The following is a 16,525-nucleotide window of genomic DNA, read 5'->3' on the forward strand; positions in this document are numbered from 1 at the left end:
TGAAGGCTTTCTGGTTTGGATTGGCGGTATATTCACTTGAAAATAAGGCGAAATGATAGATGGATAGGTGAATATGTAACAAATCAAAAACAGTTAAATGGTGTTCACTGTGAAATTTTACTGTTCTTTATGTTTGAAAGGTTTCTATACTGAAATGGGGGGAAGAGAGTCGCATCGAACAGACTTGGCCCAACCTCTGCTGCTTATCAGCTGTTAGATTGGAACAGGAGGATCTCATGGCCATTAGCAAGAAAAAACTTGGTTTTTCGCTGACCTCCACCCCGCCCCAGCACTACTAGAGGCCCTAGGTGGCCTCCAGGGGTGGGGGCAGAAACGCGAGCCTGCAGAGGGTCTGGGGGCTCCAGAGTCCAGAGGCAGGGCTGTCTCCAGGCCAGGTGTAACTGAAGTCCTAATCGTAAAACTCCAAACCCGAGAAAGCACTTCAGGGACACCCAGAAGCCCTGGAGAGCAACCGCGAGTCTATTTTCACTCTCTTCTACCAGAATGCCCCCCTCTGAGATCCCTAGTGACTTTTAAGCCTTGTGACCCCAGAAATGACAACTGCATCCTCTGACCCTAGGACATTCGGGCGCTGGCCGTTTATCTCTTTTGTCAGTTTTATTTTAGGAAACCTAAGTGGGAGGAAAGCGGCTATAAAAGATGGGGTCTTAGAGAGGAGAAGCGGTGGGAGCAAGGGCCCTGTAAGGCAAAGCTGCCATCCAGGGCCCCACATCTGCAAAACACCCTCCAGCAGCTGGCGGGGAGGTGGAGCCTGAGCGGCCGGCCCGTCCCTTTCTGACGTGCACGACGCCTGCACAATGCCTGCCACGCGTCGGGGAGAGCCCGGGCCACTGTGACGCACCCGCACGGTGGGCAGCGCGGTGGTCGTGAGGGGCCTGCTCCAGGAACTATGCATTTCTTATCCAGATTAGTCGTTTTCTTTTACCTGTGGGGCTTTTTTACTACTCAGGGGCAGAAGAAAGAGGAGAGCACAGAAGTGAAAATAGAAGTTTTGCATCGTCCAGAAAACTGTTCTAAAACCAGCAAGAAAGGAGACCTGCTAAATGCTCATTATGATGGCTACCTGGCTAAAGATGGCTCTAAATTCTACTGCAGGTAGGAGATGCTACGACCTGCTCCCCTCCCCCACCCCCGCGTCCAGCTGTTCACCAATCTTGCCTCCCTCCGCCAACCAGAAGCCTGATTGGCTGGTGGTTCTTACGTTTTTATTTGGTTAACAATAAGTTGAACCATTTCGCCATGTTGTTAAAAATTAAGATTAAACGGCAATAGTTCCCTGGCTGAGTATTTTTTACATTATTAAAAATGATGGCTCAACTGCAGCCCTGTCAAATTCCGTGCCTGCCGCGCTGGTGGGAGGCACTGGCCTAAAAGGCTGCCACAGAAACACTGTGACTCATGAGCCCTGCCCCCTGCTCAAGCTCAGGGATAAATTTGGCCACACACACACACACACACACACACACAAAAAAAAAAAAAAAAAAAAAAAACATGGCTCAAGAAATGCTATAAAATACACTACAGGCGCACACACACATCCTGCCCCCTACCACTAACTTTGGTTGTAGTAAATCAAAGGGCGGCTGCCTGTAAGGATATTCATGCTTTCTTTTTGCATGAACTGAAGTAGGGTCTCTGGAGAACTGGGGTCTCATAGGCTAGCTAAGGAGATTTTATTCTGGTGTTCAAGCCAGGAGGTCATTTTCTAACCACTGTAACAGTTACTGGCCTGGTGATTTGTGCTGAGCCCATGTCTTCCTCCTCCTCTTATTCCACGAGCTACCTACTCAAATTTAATAAGTTGTTTATTACTCTGACTCAGAATGTCCTCTCCTCATCTGCACTATAATAGGTAGGATGGGGGAAAATAAGTTCTTCTCATTTAGAAGAAAATATAGGAATTTGAAAAGAAAAATATGCAATAATAGATTACCATTAAAATGACATTTTGAGACTAAATCTGCCTAATCATTTTTTAGAACAAATTCAGAGAAGTTAAGTGAGTTATTTGTAAAAAGCTATATAGCTAGATAGAGGCTGGAGACCCAGGAAAATTTAGCTGTTGAATAGTTTCTGTAACAATAACACTAAAAAAGAAAAACTAGCCGGGTGTGGTGGCGCACACTTGTAATCCCAGCATTCAGGAGGCTGACACCAGAGCTTTGCAGACAGCCTCAGCTACTTAGTGAGGCCCCCGCAACTTAGTGAGATCCTGTTTCAAAATAAAGAAAAAAATAGGGCACAGGGTGTAGCTCAGAGGTCGAATGATCCTAGGTTTCATCCCCAGACCCTCAAAAAAAAGGAAAAAGCTAGAAAATGACTAGCTTTGGACAAATCATACTCCTTTCTGACAATTATAGGCAAGTTTGAGCCAAATACCCCACCAGAATATTAGAAATCATGCTAAAATGTGAAAAGAGATGAGTGCTGAAATAGGAAAGGAAACTCTTGTTTTAAATTATAACTAAATATCCAACTGTGTTTTAAAGTTTGGCTTCTTGAAATCAACTTACCTAAGTACCGTTTTTCATTATAGCCGGACACAAAATGAAGGCCACCCCAAATGGTTTGTTCTTGGTGTTGGACAAGTTATAAAGGGCTTAGACATTGCTATGATGGATATGTGCCCTGGAGAGAAGAGAAAAGTGATTATACCCCCCTCATTTGCATATGGAAAGGAAGGCTATGGTAAGGTGTTTAATACTTATTTCTTTTTAGTTATGTTTAAAAATAAATCATAGACTTCCGTCCAAAAGAACTAAAAGCAGGATCTCAAAGAAGTATCTGTATGCTCATGTTCATAGCAACATTATTCACAGTAGCCAAAAGATGTACATAACCCAGTGTTCATAGAAGAGTAGGTAAACAAAATGTGGTGTATACATGCAATAAAATATTGTTCGGCCTCAGGAAGGGCATTCCGACACATGCTGCAACATAAATGAGAACATTATGCTAAGTAAAATAAGCCAGACACAAAAAGATAAATACTATGATTTCATTTCTGAGACACACAAAAAGTACTCAAATATGTCATAGAGGCAGAAAGTAGCAGGGGTGTTCGCCAGGGACTGGAGGAAGAGAGGAGAAGGGAGAGGTGTTGTTCAATGGGTACAGAGTTTCAATTTTGCAAGAAGAGTTCTGGAACTTGGTTGTGCAGAATTTGGTTTTACACAATTGTGATTGCACTTGACTAAACAACACACTTTAAAAAATGGCTAAGAAGTTAACTCTAGGTTACGTGTATTTTAAAACCATTAAAAACAAAAATAAAATTTAAAATTAGAGGAAATACTCACTAACCCATAGGGTCCAACAAACTCTAGCTATATATATAGTTCAGCCTAGTCCCTTCTTTTTACTTATAAAGAAAATAAGAGATCAGCGGGACATTTTTATTGTCTGTTCCATTTTTATTTGTATAACCTGAGAGAGGAAGAAAATTGAAGATAAATGCAATACTGTCTTAAGACTGTTTTCATTAAGGTCACATTCTGGGTAGAATGATGTAGGCAAAGTTTGTTGTTCTGCCTTTTTAATCTCCCTTTTGGCGTTTCCCTCTCTTTCCTGCGGTTTCATCAGCTGCCTCCACTGTCTGCAACCACCAGAGTTTCTACTTAAATCAGCATTCTCACCCCTGGGATCCAGACACCTGACATGCAGAATTTAAAAGAAGGGAGGCTTATTTGTTTACTCATCTCGAGATTTCAGCCCACAGATATATAGTCCATTTTATGCCAACTGCCAAGCAGGAGCCAGGGCTACAGGTCCTTAGGGCATGATGGCAGGGAAGGAGAGAGAGAGAGAGAGAGAGAGAGAGAGAGAGAGAGAGAGAGAGAGAGAGAGAGAGGGAGGGGGAGAGGGAGAGGGAGAGGGAGAGGGAGAGGGAGAGGGAGAGGGAGAGGGAGAGGGAGAGGGAGAGAGAGGTGAAATCTGGGGAACAATTTAAATCCTTCTATCTGTCTAGAACATCTATGTCCCTCATCAATAGGAACCCATCCTATATCCATGACCCTATGTCAAATGACTAAAAAAAAATACCTTTGCTTAAGCAGGGCGTGGTGGCACTCACTTGTAATCTCAGCATTCAGGAAGCTGAGACAAGTATCTGGATTCACAGCCAGCCTCAGCTACTTAGTGAGGCCCCCCGCAACTTAGTAAGACCACGTTTCAAAATAAAGAATAAATAATAGAAAATAAAGCTGGGGGTGTAGCTCAGAGGTAGAATGCCCCTGGGTTCAATCCCCAGTACCAGAAAGAAAAAAAAAGAAACTATGCTTAAATGAAAGATGCCCCAGGCTGTCTAAGCGATTAATGAACCAGACCCCTGCTGCAGAGATCTTATAGAAATTTGACTTGAAGACGTTAGTTCATATTCAATTTATAATGTGCCAAATAAACATAAAAATGATGACTCTCGCTAGCATCTTCATTTTACACATAAGGAAACTGAAGCCCAAGAAAAGTATGTTCATAGGAATGTAGTTAACATCTAGCTTTATCTGCATTTCAATAGTTCGATTAAATTATTTTAAAAGTTTCAGTGTAGATCATAAGTAACTATGTAACAAACAACTTCTTGATTTCTTTATTAAATAAAGTTTTATAAAGTAAGTTGCCCATTAAAAACTAACATTTGCTATAACTTTATTTTAGGTAATACTTGAAGAAGTCTTTCTTCTGAAATGCCCTTGCCTCCTGTCACAGAGCACCCTTGCATGTCTTGAAATGCATGTGACTTATTAGTGCTTTAATTAATGATGTATGTGGTATGTATAGATTCCTTACATTAACTCCCACTTCTTTGCTCTGCTTCTCTAAATATACACAATTCTATAGCAAATGCATATTTTTCTTTTTCATGCTTTAATTTTTTTAAAAAGTATCTAAAAGATAATATTTTCAATTTTTTACAATAGTATTGTTCGTAATTGCATAAGTACCTGTGTTTTTTTTTTCTTAAGAAATTTTAATTGGGGCTGAGGAGTTTGCTCAGTAGTAGAGAATTTGCCTAACGTGTGTGAAGCCCTGAGTTCCATTCCTAGCACCAAAAAAAAAAAAACCCAGAAATTATTGTTTTGAGTTTGTCATTATCATCAGAAGTTATTTTTCTCTCTTACGGTGATTTTAACTGAATAGAAATAGGCTTTTATTTTATTTGTTAATTTATTTGTTTTTTGTAAGTATTGGACATTTTACCTCCAAGATACATCCCCAATACCTTTTATTTTTTTGTTTTGAGACCAGGTTGCTGTAAGTCTCACTGTGTTGCTGAGGCTGTCCTTCTAAATACGTGCCAGGACACCAAGCTAGCAATAGGTTTTGTTTTTGTTTTGTTTGTTTTGTTGTTTATGATGCCAAGGATTTAACACAGAAGCTTTCTAAATGTAAGTTATTCCCCAGCCCTAGTTTTTTGTTTTTTGTTTTTTGTTTTCATTTGGAAATAGGGTCTCACTAAGTTGCTGAGGGAATCACTAAATTGCTGAGGCTGTCTTCGAACCTGTGATCCTCCTGTCTTAACCTTCCAAGTACTTGGATTACAGATATGTGTCACCATGCTTGCCTAACAATGGGTTTTACAAAAAAAAGAAGAGCAGTGGCCTGATATGGTACTGCACACCCATAATCCCAATACTTTGGAGGCTGAGACAAGAGGATCCTAAGTCAGGCATGGGGCGCACGCTTATAATCCTAGCATTTGGGAGGCTGAGACAAGAGTTTTTAGGTTCACAGACACTCTTCAGCTACATTGTGAGGCCCTCTGGAACCCAGTGAGACCCTGTTTCAAAATAAAGAATAAAAAATAGGGCTGGGAGTATATCGCGGAGGTAGAATGCCCCTGGGTTTTATCCCCAGTACTGCAAAAAAAAAAAAAAAGAAAAGAAAAGAAAAAGAAAAAGAGGATCATATGTTTGAGACCAGCCTCAGCAACTAACAAGAACCTGTTTTTTAAAAAAATAATAATAGTAGCCAGGCGTGGTGGCACACACTTGTAATCCCAGTGCTTGGGAGGCAGAGACAGAAGGATCGCTCAGGTTTGTAGCCAGCCTCAGCTACTTAGTGAGGCTCTCAGCAACTTAGTGAGACCCTATTTCCAAATAAAGTATAAAATAGGTCTGGGAGTATAGCCTGGAGGTAGAAAAGCCCCTGGGTTCCACCCCTAGTACCACACACACACACACACACACACTAATAATAATAATAATAATAATAATAATAATAGCAATGGGTTTTGTAAGAAAGGTCTTTAAAGTCAGGTAATAGGACTTTCACATATGTCACATGATGCTCGAGTAGATTTTTTTCTCTACTGGCTTTGGAAGTTACTAACCCACTTCTCCTTTTGACTATAACTTACAAACTCTCTTCTACTTAGATTATAGAAATATTTTAACAAGAATTCTCCACTTTTTTGTTAAAGAATTTCTTTCAAAGGACAAACTAAGCCACTTTTTAAATAATAATATGGGTCATTCATTCAGCAGATATTTGAGTGCCTGTAATAGATCAGACTCGGTGGGAAACCCTGGGCATAAACTGGCGACGCAACCTACCTGCTGCCTCTTAGCAAGTCATTTCTATAGGTCATTTTTATGAAAAGCTTATCTGAAAGGGACCACAATTTTCTGCGACATCAGCTAACAGAAGACTATTAAATTTTATACTTCTGAATTTTTCTAGGGGTTTTTTGCTTGTTTGTTTTTTGTTTTGTTTTATTTGTTGCACCAGGAATCAAACCCAGGGGCATTCTACATCTGAGCTATTTTCTTTTATTTTGAAACAGGGTCTCACTAAACCTGCAATCTTTCTGTCCCAGCCTATCAATTGCCATGATTACAGACCTGTACCACAGCACCTGGCTACATTTTTTTATGTCTATAAACAATTTTAAAAAGATATAATGAACGCCGGGCATGGTGGCGCACGCTTGTAATCCCCGCACTTGGGAGGCAGAGACAGGAGGATCACGCAGGTTCGAAGCCAGCCGCACTGGTGTAAGAGACCCTGTTTCAAAAATATAAAATAGGTCTGGGAGTGTAGCCCGGAGGTAGAAGGGCTTCCAGGAACCCCAGTACCACCAAAAATATATATATATAGATATAGATATAGATGTAGATATAGATATATATGTATCAAAATATATAAATATAATGATATTTATGACTTATTCTTCTAAATAACTATTCAGAATCATTTTCTGAGAGATTACTCATCTATACTTTTAAATTGAAATTTTTCTGCTCATAAATTTGTTCACTATACCATCTCTCTCTTGGTAGGGCTAAATTAATAAAAATTATACAATTTGTGCTTTGATTTAATCAGAAAACAGTGAGTCTTGTAGGTCTTATGACTTGACCTGTTTTCTAAATACTTAAAAATATTAAAAAAAATTTTTTTTGAAGCCTGGTGTGGTGGTGCATGACAGTAACCCCAGTATTTGGGAGGCTGAGATAGGAGGAGACAGGTTCATAGCCAGCCTCAGCTAGCACTCTGCAACTTATGTTTAAAAACATGAAAAGCCAGGCGTAGTGGCGCACGCTTGTAATCCCAGCACTTGGGAGGCTGAGACAGGAGGATCACACAGGTTCAAAGCCAGCCTCAGCTTCTTAGTGAGGCTGTCAGCAACTTAATGAGACCGTTTCCAAATAAAGTATAAAAGTTCTGGGAGTATAGCCAGGAGGTTGAAAAGCCCCTGGGTTCCAACCCCAGTACCAACAATGTGCGTGTGTGTGTGTGTGTGTGTGTGTGTGTGTGTGTGTGTGTAAAGCCAGGCATAGTGGTGCACACTTGTTTGTAAATCCCAGCATTTGGGAGGCTGAGACCAGAGGATCACAGTTCATGGCCAGCCTCAGCTACTTAGTGAGGCCATTTGCAACTCAGTGAGACCCTGTTTCAAAATAAAGAATAAAAAAAAATAATAAGGCTGGGGGTGTCACTTGGAGATAGAACGTCCCTGAGTTCCATTCCCAGTAACCAAAATTAAAAAAAAAAAAAATGCAAGCCAGGCATAATGGCATGCACGTATAATCCAAGTACTTGGGAGGCTGAGACAGGAGGATTGCAGGTTGAAGACCAGTCAGCATCTTAGAGGTACACCCCAGCCCAATATTTCTCATTCTCTTATTTTGAAACAGTCGCACTAAGTTGCAGAGGGCACACTAAGTTAACTGAGGCGAGCTACAAACCCGGATCCTGCTATCTCAGCTTTCTAAGAACTGGGATTACTTACAAGCATTCTCCACCACACCTGGCTCAAAGTTTTTTTTTATGTATTTGTTTATATATTTTGTGATACTGGGGAATGAACCCAGAAGCTACCTCTGAGCTACACCCCGGTCCTATTTTTTATTCTTTATTTTGAAATAGGGTCTCACTAACTTGCAGAGTGCTAGCTGAGGCTGGCTATGAACCTGTCTCCTCCTATCTCAGCCTCCCAAATACTGGGGTTACCATCGTGCACCACCACATCAGACTTCAAAAGAAGTTCTTAAAAATATTTTTAAGTATTTAGAAAACAGTTTTTATAAATATAATCATGATACTACTATTATAGCTTTTCATGAATAAATATTGGAAGCATTTTCATGTAAGTCAAATTGTTAAAATGTATACCCTTAGCTGAAAGCAAGATTCCACCTGATGCAACATTGATTTTTGAAATTGAACTTTATGCTGTGACCAAAGGACCACGGAGCATTGAAACATTTAAACAGATAGACACAGACAGTGACAGACAACTTTCTAAAACTGAGGTAAGTTAAACAAATTTGTTAAAAGTCTAATTTTTTATTATAATTAAATAAATCTGTGTTACAACTATTATTTTTTTAGTACTACCTAGCACAGACTCTAATCTATAGAACTGGTTACTAAAAAAACAAACTCAGATAAAAAAAAAAATATATATATATATATATGTACTTTTCCAATATAAAACTTAAGAGGCATCTTGTTCAAATACCTTTCTCCCTGTAAGAGGGTCAGTAAAATCCCAAACTACTCATTTTTACAGTATTCTTCTAGTTTGGAAGTAGGCCTCTTTTTCAGGCAGTATTATCAAAATTTATAGCAAAATCTCACCTCAGAGGATTGTGAAGATTACATGAATTTAGGAAAAGAGCTAGCGAGAATTTGATTTGAGTGGACTAGGAAGTTGGCATGATGCCAGGAGTTTTACTCAGTCTTGTATATGAATCGAGGGATTGAGATCTTGTAATAAAGAATAACACTTCTCACGCTTTCTCAGTATCAGGTACTATGTGCTTGTCTAGTCTTCATGATGACTTAAGAGGTAGAGACTGTTGTCATCATTTCTACCTTATATATGAGGAAAATAATACTCAGACAGGTTAAAGGGCAAAAAAACAATCCCACAGCTTTAGATGGCAAAACCAGGATTGCAATGTGGGCTCTTAACCTGGGCACTTGCTCCCTCTTTCGGGAAATCTCCATGTAAGTCAAACTGTTAAAATGTATACCCTTAGCACCGGGCATGGTGGCGCACGCTTGTAATCCCTGTGCTTGGGAGGCTGAGACAGGAGGATGACATAGGTTCGGAGCCAGCCTCAGCTACTTAGTGAGGCCCTGTGCAACCTAGTGAGACTCTGTTTCAAAATGAATAAAAAACAGGGCAGGGGGTATAGTTCGGAGATCAAATACCCCTGGGTTCCATCCCCACACCCGCCAAAAAAATAAAATAAAATAAAATAAAATAAATGTATACCCTTAGCTGAAAGCAAGATTCCACCTGATGCAACATTGATTTTTGAAATTGAACTTTATGCTGTGACCAAAGGACCACGGAGCATTGAAACATTTAAACAGACAGACACAGACAGTGACAGGCAACCCTATGCTCTTAACTTGGGCACTTATCCCCTCTTCAGGAAATTTTTATCATTAATGTTTTGTTTTTGTGGTACTAGGAATTGAACCCAGGGGTATTCTACCTCTGAGCTACACTTTCAGTCCTTTTTATTTTTTGTTTTGAAGCAGGATCTTGCTAAGTTTCTGAGGCTGGCCTCGAACCTGTGATCCTTGTGTCTCAGCCTCCCAAGTACTGGAATTACAGTTGTGCACCATTATGCCTGGCCATCATGACTATTTTAGGGCTAATGCTTGTTTTATTGAAATTTAATGCCTTACCTAGTCTCGCAGTCTGTACTCTTGGGCTTTACTTGTTTGGAGGAAGTTCAAAATGCTTATTTTTATTTATTTATTTATTTATTTATTTGGTGGTACTGGGGTTCCTGTAAACCTTCTACCTCCGGGCTACACTCCTAGACCTATTTTATACTTTTTTTTTTTTTTTTTTTTTTTTTGGAAACAGGGTCTCTTAAGCCAGCGTGGCTGGCTTCAAACCTGCGCGATCCTCCTGTCTCCGCCTCCCAAGCGCGGGGATTACAAGCGTGCGCCACCACGCCCGGCAAAATGCTTATTAATTTTACCACCCACTTAAGTAAGAAAAGACAGCTTGGGTCATTGGTTTCAAATGATGAGTAAACCCTTTTTTTCTCCCCTCTGTTTTCTCCTTCCACTCCTTTTCTGGCCCAATTCTACTTTCTCCTCTAGAAGCTTAGTAAGGACCTTCACCTGCATGCCCAACAGTAGAAGAGAGAGAAGGGAAAATCCCCTGTGCCTTCAGAATAAGGATCCTCAGGGGGGAACTGTTCCCAGCATTTACTTCACAGTCGACTCCGCCTCATTCTTTCTAGATCAAACAGCAACTGCATATGGATCCACATAGTCCTCAGAAGCGCAGCCCACTCACAGAGCCCACTCATTATCACAGGCACACCCAGAGGTGTGTTCTGCAGATGAGTACTCCTACTCATTAGGGGATCTTCAGTCCTTTTCTGGAAGAGAAAAGTAGAGAAAATCCAAAATACTGACCTACTTAGCTAATTTCCCCAGGTGTCTATTGAGTGTCAGTTGTATTATCATCAAATGGACAAGAATGACTTCCACACACTTTAACTTACTTCCCCAGGATAAATAAGAGGGGGCAGTTTGCAGTACTATATTAAATTTTAAAATAGAAATAGTGTGGAACTTGTTCCTAGCAAAGTTATTTACACCTGTAAATTACTCTAATCCTCATATTGATCCTATAGTATAGATATTCTCCTTTGTGTGTGTGTGTGTGTGTGTGTGTGTGTGTGTGTGTGTGGTACTGAGGGTGGAACCCAGGGGCTTTTCTACCTCTGGACTATACTCTCAGACCTATTTATTTGGAAACGGGGTCTCCCTAAGTTGCTGAGAACCTCACTGAGTAGCTGAGGCTGGCTTCGAACCTTTGTGATCCTCCTGTCTCAGCCTCCCAAGGAGGGAGGGATTTTTGTGTTACTTAGTGAGACCCTGTTTCAAAATAAAATAGGGTTGGAGGTATAGCTCAGAGGTAGAATGCCCCTGGGTTCAGTCTCCACTAACACAAAAATCCCATGCTGGGATTACAAGCATGCACCACCACACCCAGCTCTTATTTTCCTCCTTTTACAAGTGACATAACTGTGGTCCAGGAAAGTTATTTGTCCAAGACCACATAGCTAGTACATGACAAAGTGTGGATTTGAAACATAAATTAATAGGAACTTCTTTCTTAATCATCAGAAAGGCCTAGTAAATTACTTCCCCAGGATAAATAAGAGGGGGTGGGATGTAGTACTATATTAAATTTTAAAATAGAAATAGTGTGGAACTTGTTCCTAGCAAAGTTAAGGTCATGTTCTTACTCTCTTCCTTTCTGAATCTCTGTAGTACAGTGTACTAGAAAAGGAAGAAATTTTGAGTGTCATTATATTGGTTATAAAAACTATTTAAAATTTTTAATACCTACATATGACTACTAAATATCTGTTGGGAAAAAATGTGTTTTCCTTCACATATAGGACCAAAGTCACATTTAAGAACAGTTGAAATAAAACAACTTGCAACCAAAAATTTCCTACCTAGCAAAACTATCCCTTAAATTCGACAGAAAAGAAGAGTTGGTATATCCAATATTCATGTCCATGGATACTTCTAAAATCTATTTAGAGTGTCACCTATATTGGTTATAAAAATAAATGGGCTGCCGAGCATGGTGGTGCATGTCTGTAATCCTAGTATTGAGGAGGCTGAGACAAGATGATGTGTCTGAACTGACAGGTTACAGGCCAATCTCAGCAATTTAGCAATTCCCTCAGCAACTCAGTGAGACCCTGTTTCAAAATAAAAAACAAAATAGGACTGGGAGTATAGCTCAGAGGCAGAATGCCCTGTGTTCAATCTCCAGTACAAAGAAGAAAGAAGGAAGGAAGGAAGGAAAGACTTCTTTAGAAAAGGTGTAATATTTGATACTGTTTAAAATTTTTAGCACCTCTATAGGATTGCTGAGTTTCAATTGGGAAAAAACATATATATCTTCCTTCATATATGGTATCAAAATCACATTTGGAAAAACTTAATATAATCAACATTAAGGTCCACTGATGATTTTAAAGTCTATTTGCAATAAGTTGAGCTTGAGATAGTTTTTCTGAAAAACCTTTTGAGGCTCAATTCTAGCTTTAAAAATTGCTCTTATGTCTTAATGGCACTGCCTTGCAAAACATTATCTTTAGATTATTATGCTTTGCTTTATTTCGTGATTATATAGACTGATACTTCCTAATGAAAATGTAATTGAGCCACACACATAATTTCAAATTTTTTAGTAGCCACATTTTAAAAAGTAAAAAGAAAGTTGGTCATAATGGTGCACAAATCTTATCCAGCTACTCAGGAGATTGAGGCAAAAGGATCACCTGAGCCCACAAATTCAAAACCAGCCTGGACAAGGTAGCAATATTCCATCTCAAAAGTAAAGAAATATGGGTGAAATTGTATTAATTTTTCTTAACTCAGTATATGTAAAATAGTATCATTTCAACAAGAAATCTATGAAAATTATCAAGATATACCTTATTATTAAGTCTCCAAAAATTGTGTGTTTTACAATAACAGTGACATATCTCAATTTGATATAGTCAATTTGCAAATGATCAGTCACATATGGCTACTGACTACCTATTGGACAGTGGGTTTTTTGTTTTTTTGTTTTTTTTGGTGGTACTGGGGGTGGAACCCAGAGGCTTCCTACCTCCAGGCTATACTCCCAGACCTTTTTATACTTTATTTGAAAACAGGGTCTCACTAAGTTGCTGAGGGCCTCACTAAGTGTCTGAGGCTGGATTCGAACCTGTGCGATCCTCTTGTCTAAGCCTCCCAAGTGCGGGGATTACAAGTGTGCGCCACCACGCCCAGCTTGGACAATGTTTTATTGTGTGTTTTCATGGAGACATTTTATGTGTTACATAGAGAAACAGGGAATACTTCCAAAAACCTATTTTCTTTTTTTCTTACATCATAAAATTGTCATAGTTATGTAGATTTGGGGGGGAGAGCTATAAAAGCACACACACACACACACACACACACACACACATACACACACAGAAAATTTTATTTCAAAATACATGGTTGGATTTTATTGATTATACAACATACTCTTTAGTTTTAATATTGTAGAACTGCTAATAATGATTGTATTCACTAATGGAAATCCATAATGATTTTTCTTAGAAAACATGAAAAGTGGCCGGGTGTTTGTAATCCCAGTACTTGGGAGGCTGAAACAGGAGGATCACAGGTTCACAGCCAGCCTCACTTAGTAGTGAGGCCCTCTGCAACTTAGTGAGTGAGACCCTGTTTCAAAATTTAAAAAAATAGAGTTGGAGGTACAGCTCAGAGGTAGAATGCCCCTGGGTTCAATCTCCAGTAACAGAAAGAAAGAAAGAAAGAAAGAAAGAAAGAAAGAAAGAGAGAGAGAGAGAGAGAGAGAGAGAGAGAGAGAGAAAGGAAGGAAGGAAGGAAGGAAGGAAGGAAGGAAGGAAGGAAGGAAGGAAGGAAGGAAGGGAGGGGAAGGAAGGGAGGAAGGAAAGAAGGAAGGAAGGAAAACATGAACAGTGTAAATTACTTGAAAACAGTGTTGCAATAAAATGTATATGCTGCTATGTATAGCTATCTATATGTCAGGAAAAGCTAACTGGGCAACTGTTTCTCTTAAGAAACTGCTTCAGAGGTTATAAAATTTAAACTTCAAATAGTTTTTGAAAATGTTTTTAACATTATAAGTGTTGGATATGAGTTTTATTATTGTAAACACACCTCAAAGTTACTGGAAATTTGTCATTATTTTTTTAAAGAAACATTATTTTGGGTCCTCTAGATAAACCATTACTTGAAAAGGGAAATTGAAAAAGATGGGAAGCCACGTGATGAGTCCTATCAGAATGCAGTTTTAGAAGATATTTTTAAGAGGAATGACCATGATGGAGATGGCTTCGTTTCTCTCAAGGAATACAACATATACCAACATGATGAACTATAGCATATATATTTTTTTTTATTTCTGTTTGTTAGCTACTTACTGTATTTCATAAATAAAGTCACTTTTCTCCAAGTTGTGTTTTTAATTCTTAACCCTGAGGAGATATTTTGTTCTTCTTAATACATGTATAATAAATAAGAGGTGGTTTTGCGAATTTAACTCTCAGGAAAGTGTGATTGTGTCTGTTACTTTATTCTGTGAACATGAATTCTAGCACCACAAAATGGACATGTGTCCCACTGGCAACATCTTCCATTCAGTATAGTTGGGGATTGGGCCATAGCACAGCAATATAGCCTTTGCCTTACATGTACAAGGCCTGTGTTCAATCTCCAGTACTGCAAAGAAAACCAAAAACTCCTTAAAGTATAGAATGTAGCTCAGAGATAGAATACCCCTGGGTCCAGTCCCCAGTACTACCAAAAAAAATAAAAAAAATCTGCAAGCTCTTTCTAACTCTACCTTAACGACATGCATAAATATATAAAAATTCAAAATTTTATATGTTAGAATTTCCCATATTTTAAAAATATACAGAAGGAACCAGGAACTAAAGTTTAATTTACTTATGCATTCTATAATTATATAGGTAGTAGAATATTAAAATCAGGACTAAGGAGTTGTCCTCTGATATGCATACAAGATGATTTTGGTTGTCCCACCAGAAACCTTAACAGTACTTTTTTGATGCAAACTTCTGGCCTTGGCTATGTGTTCCAATGGGGAATGTTTAAAAATATATATTTGACCAGACTAGAACATAGATTTTTCACCTCTTATAGCAGGTATAAAGTCTATACCTCTTTAGACATTATAAATGTGCTACTTTTCTCACAATTTTATATCTACTGCCCTCTTTTGTCTTCAGAGTTTTCAATTGATATCACAGGGTTTCTTTGTTTCCAATCCTTTCTCTAGATACATCTTTCCTCATGTTAATTCACTTCACAAAATTCTTATAATAGTGGATGATGGTTTTATACTGGGATGCTATTGAATTTTAATTAATGTAAAAAATTATTTTTACTACAAATGAAGATATACAGTGCTGTAGCAACTTTGTGTCATAGTCCAATCAGGATGTGGTCCACCTTGTTGATCACATCAACGAGCATAGAGGTAACGGGTGTTGAAAGTAGTTAACGAATGTTGTAGAAGGCCATAGTGCCAAAGAAAGGGTACATATTGAAGCGTCTAAAATTGTGTATACCATAGATGTGAAATATATATATAAAGTCAGGAAGTAAATGAGTTAAAAACAAAGCTGTTTTCTGAAACTCTTAAACAATTACTCATTTTTAACTTTTTAGATATATTACCAGAAATTCTATTTAAAAGTATAGGAATAACTCAGAAACCACCAGATTATTAAATACCATACATACATATGCACAGTTTGATATTTTTTGCTTCCATTCTAAATTTTCTAGTACTTTTTTCATTTGCTTAATCATCAATTCCTTCATTATTTCCCTCAGAAAAACCTGCTCAGTTGAAATAAACTAAGATAATTCTATTCTTACCATTGTTTTGAAAACTGCCCCCAATTTCTATATCCATAATTTAAAAACTCACCATGGTTTGTTTTTGTTTTGTTTTGTACTGGGGATTGAACAAAAGAGGGCTACATTCTATCTCTGAGCTACACCTCTAGCTCTAATTCTTATTTTGGAACAGGATCTCACTAAGTTGCTGAGGCTGGCTGTGAAACTGCAATCCTCATCGCTAAGCCTCCGAAGTACTAGTACACTCCTAAGAATGTGCCGCCACACCCTGCTTAACCATAGTCCTTGATCTGTGTATTTATACTTTATTGAATAATATACTCTGCAAACTATATATATATATATATATATATATATATATATATATATGACCTCTAAGCTACATCCTCTACCCTATTTTTTTTATTCTTTATTTTGAAACAGGGTCTCACTAAGTTGCGGGGGGCCTAAGTAGCTGAGGCTGTCCATGAACCGCGATTCTCCAGTCTCAGCCTCCCAAATGCTGGGGTTACAAGCATGTGCCACCATGCCCGGCTCTTAATTCTGTCCTTTCTGATGTATTATTGTTTATACAGAGAACTTTTGT

At 38.7% G+C, this 16,525-nt stretch overlaps 1 protein-coding gene across 1 annotated transcript; it reads left to right on the top strand.

Moving 5' to 3' along the window:
- Positions 1–874: 874 nt before the first annotated feature.
- FKBP7 (FKBP prolyl isomerase 7) lies at positions 875–14,434 on the top strand (the record flags this gene model as incomplete). Its single annotated transcript, XM_080688999.1, has 4 exons — positions 875–1,116; positions 2,558–2,709; positions 8,644–8,777; positions 14,273–14,434. Exons 1-4 carry the CDS (start codon positions 911–913, stop codon positions 14,432–14,434), a joined length of 654 nt encoding a protein of 217 aa, XP_080545125.1. The 5' UTR covers positions 875–910.
- Between the last annotated feature and the right edge of the window lie 2,091 nt (positions 14,435–16,525).

The sequence above is a fragment of the Muscardinus avellanarius genome (genome assembly GCF_963383645.1).
Source record: "Muscardinus avellanarius genome assembly, chromosome: 2".
In the NCBI taxonomy this organism is placed as follows: Eukaryota; Metazoa; Chordata; class Mammalia; order Rodentia; family Gliridae; genus Muscardinus; species Muscardinus avellanarius.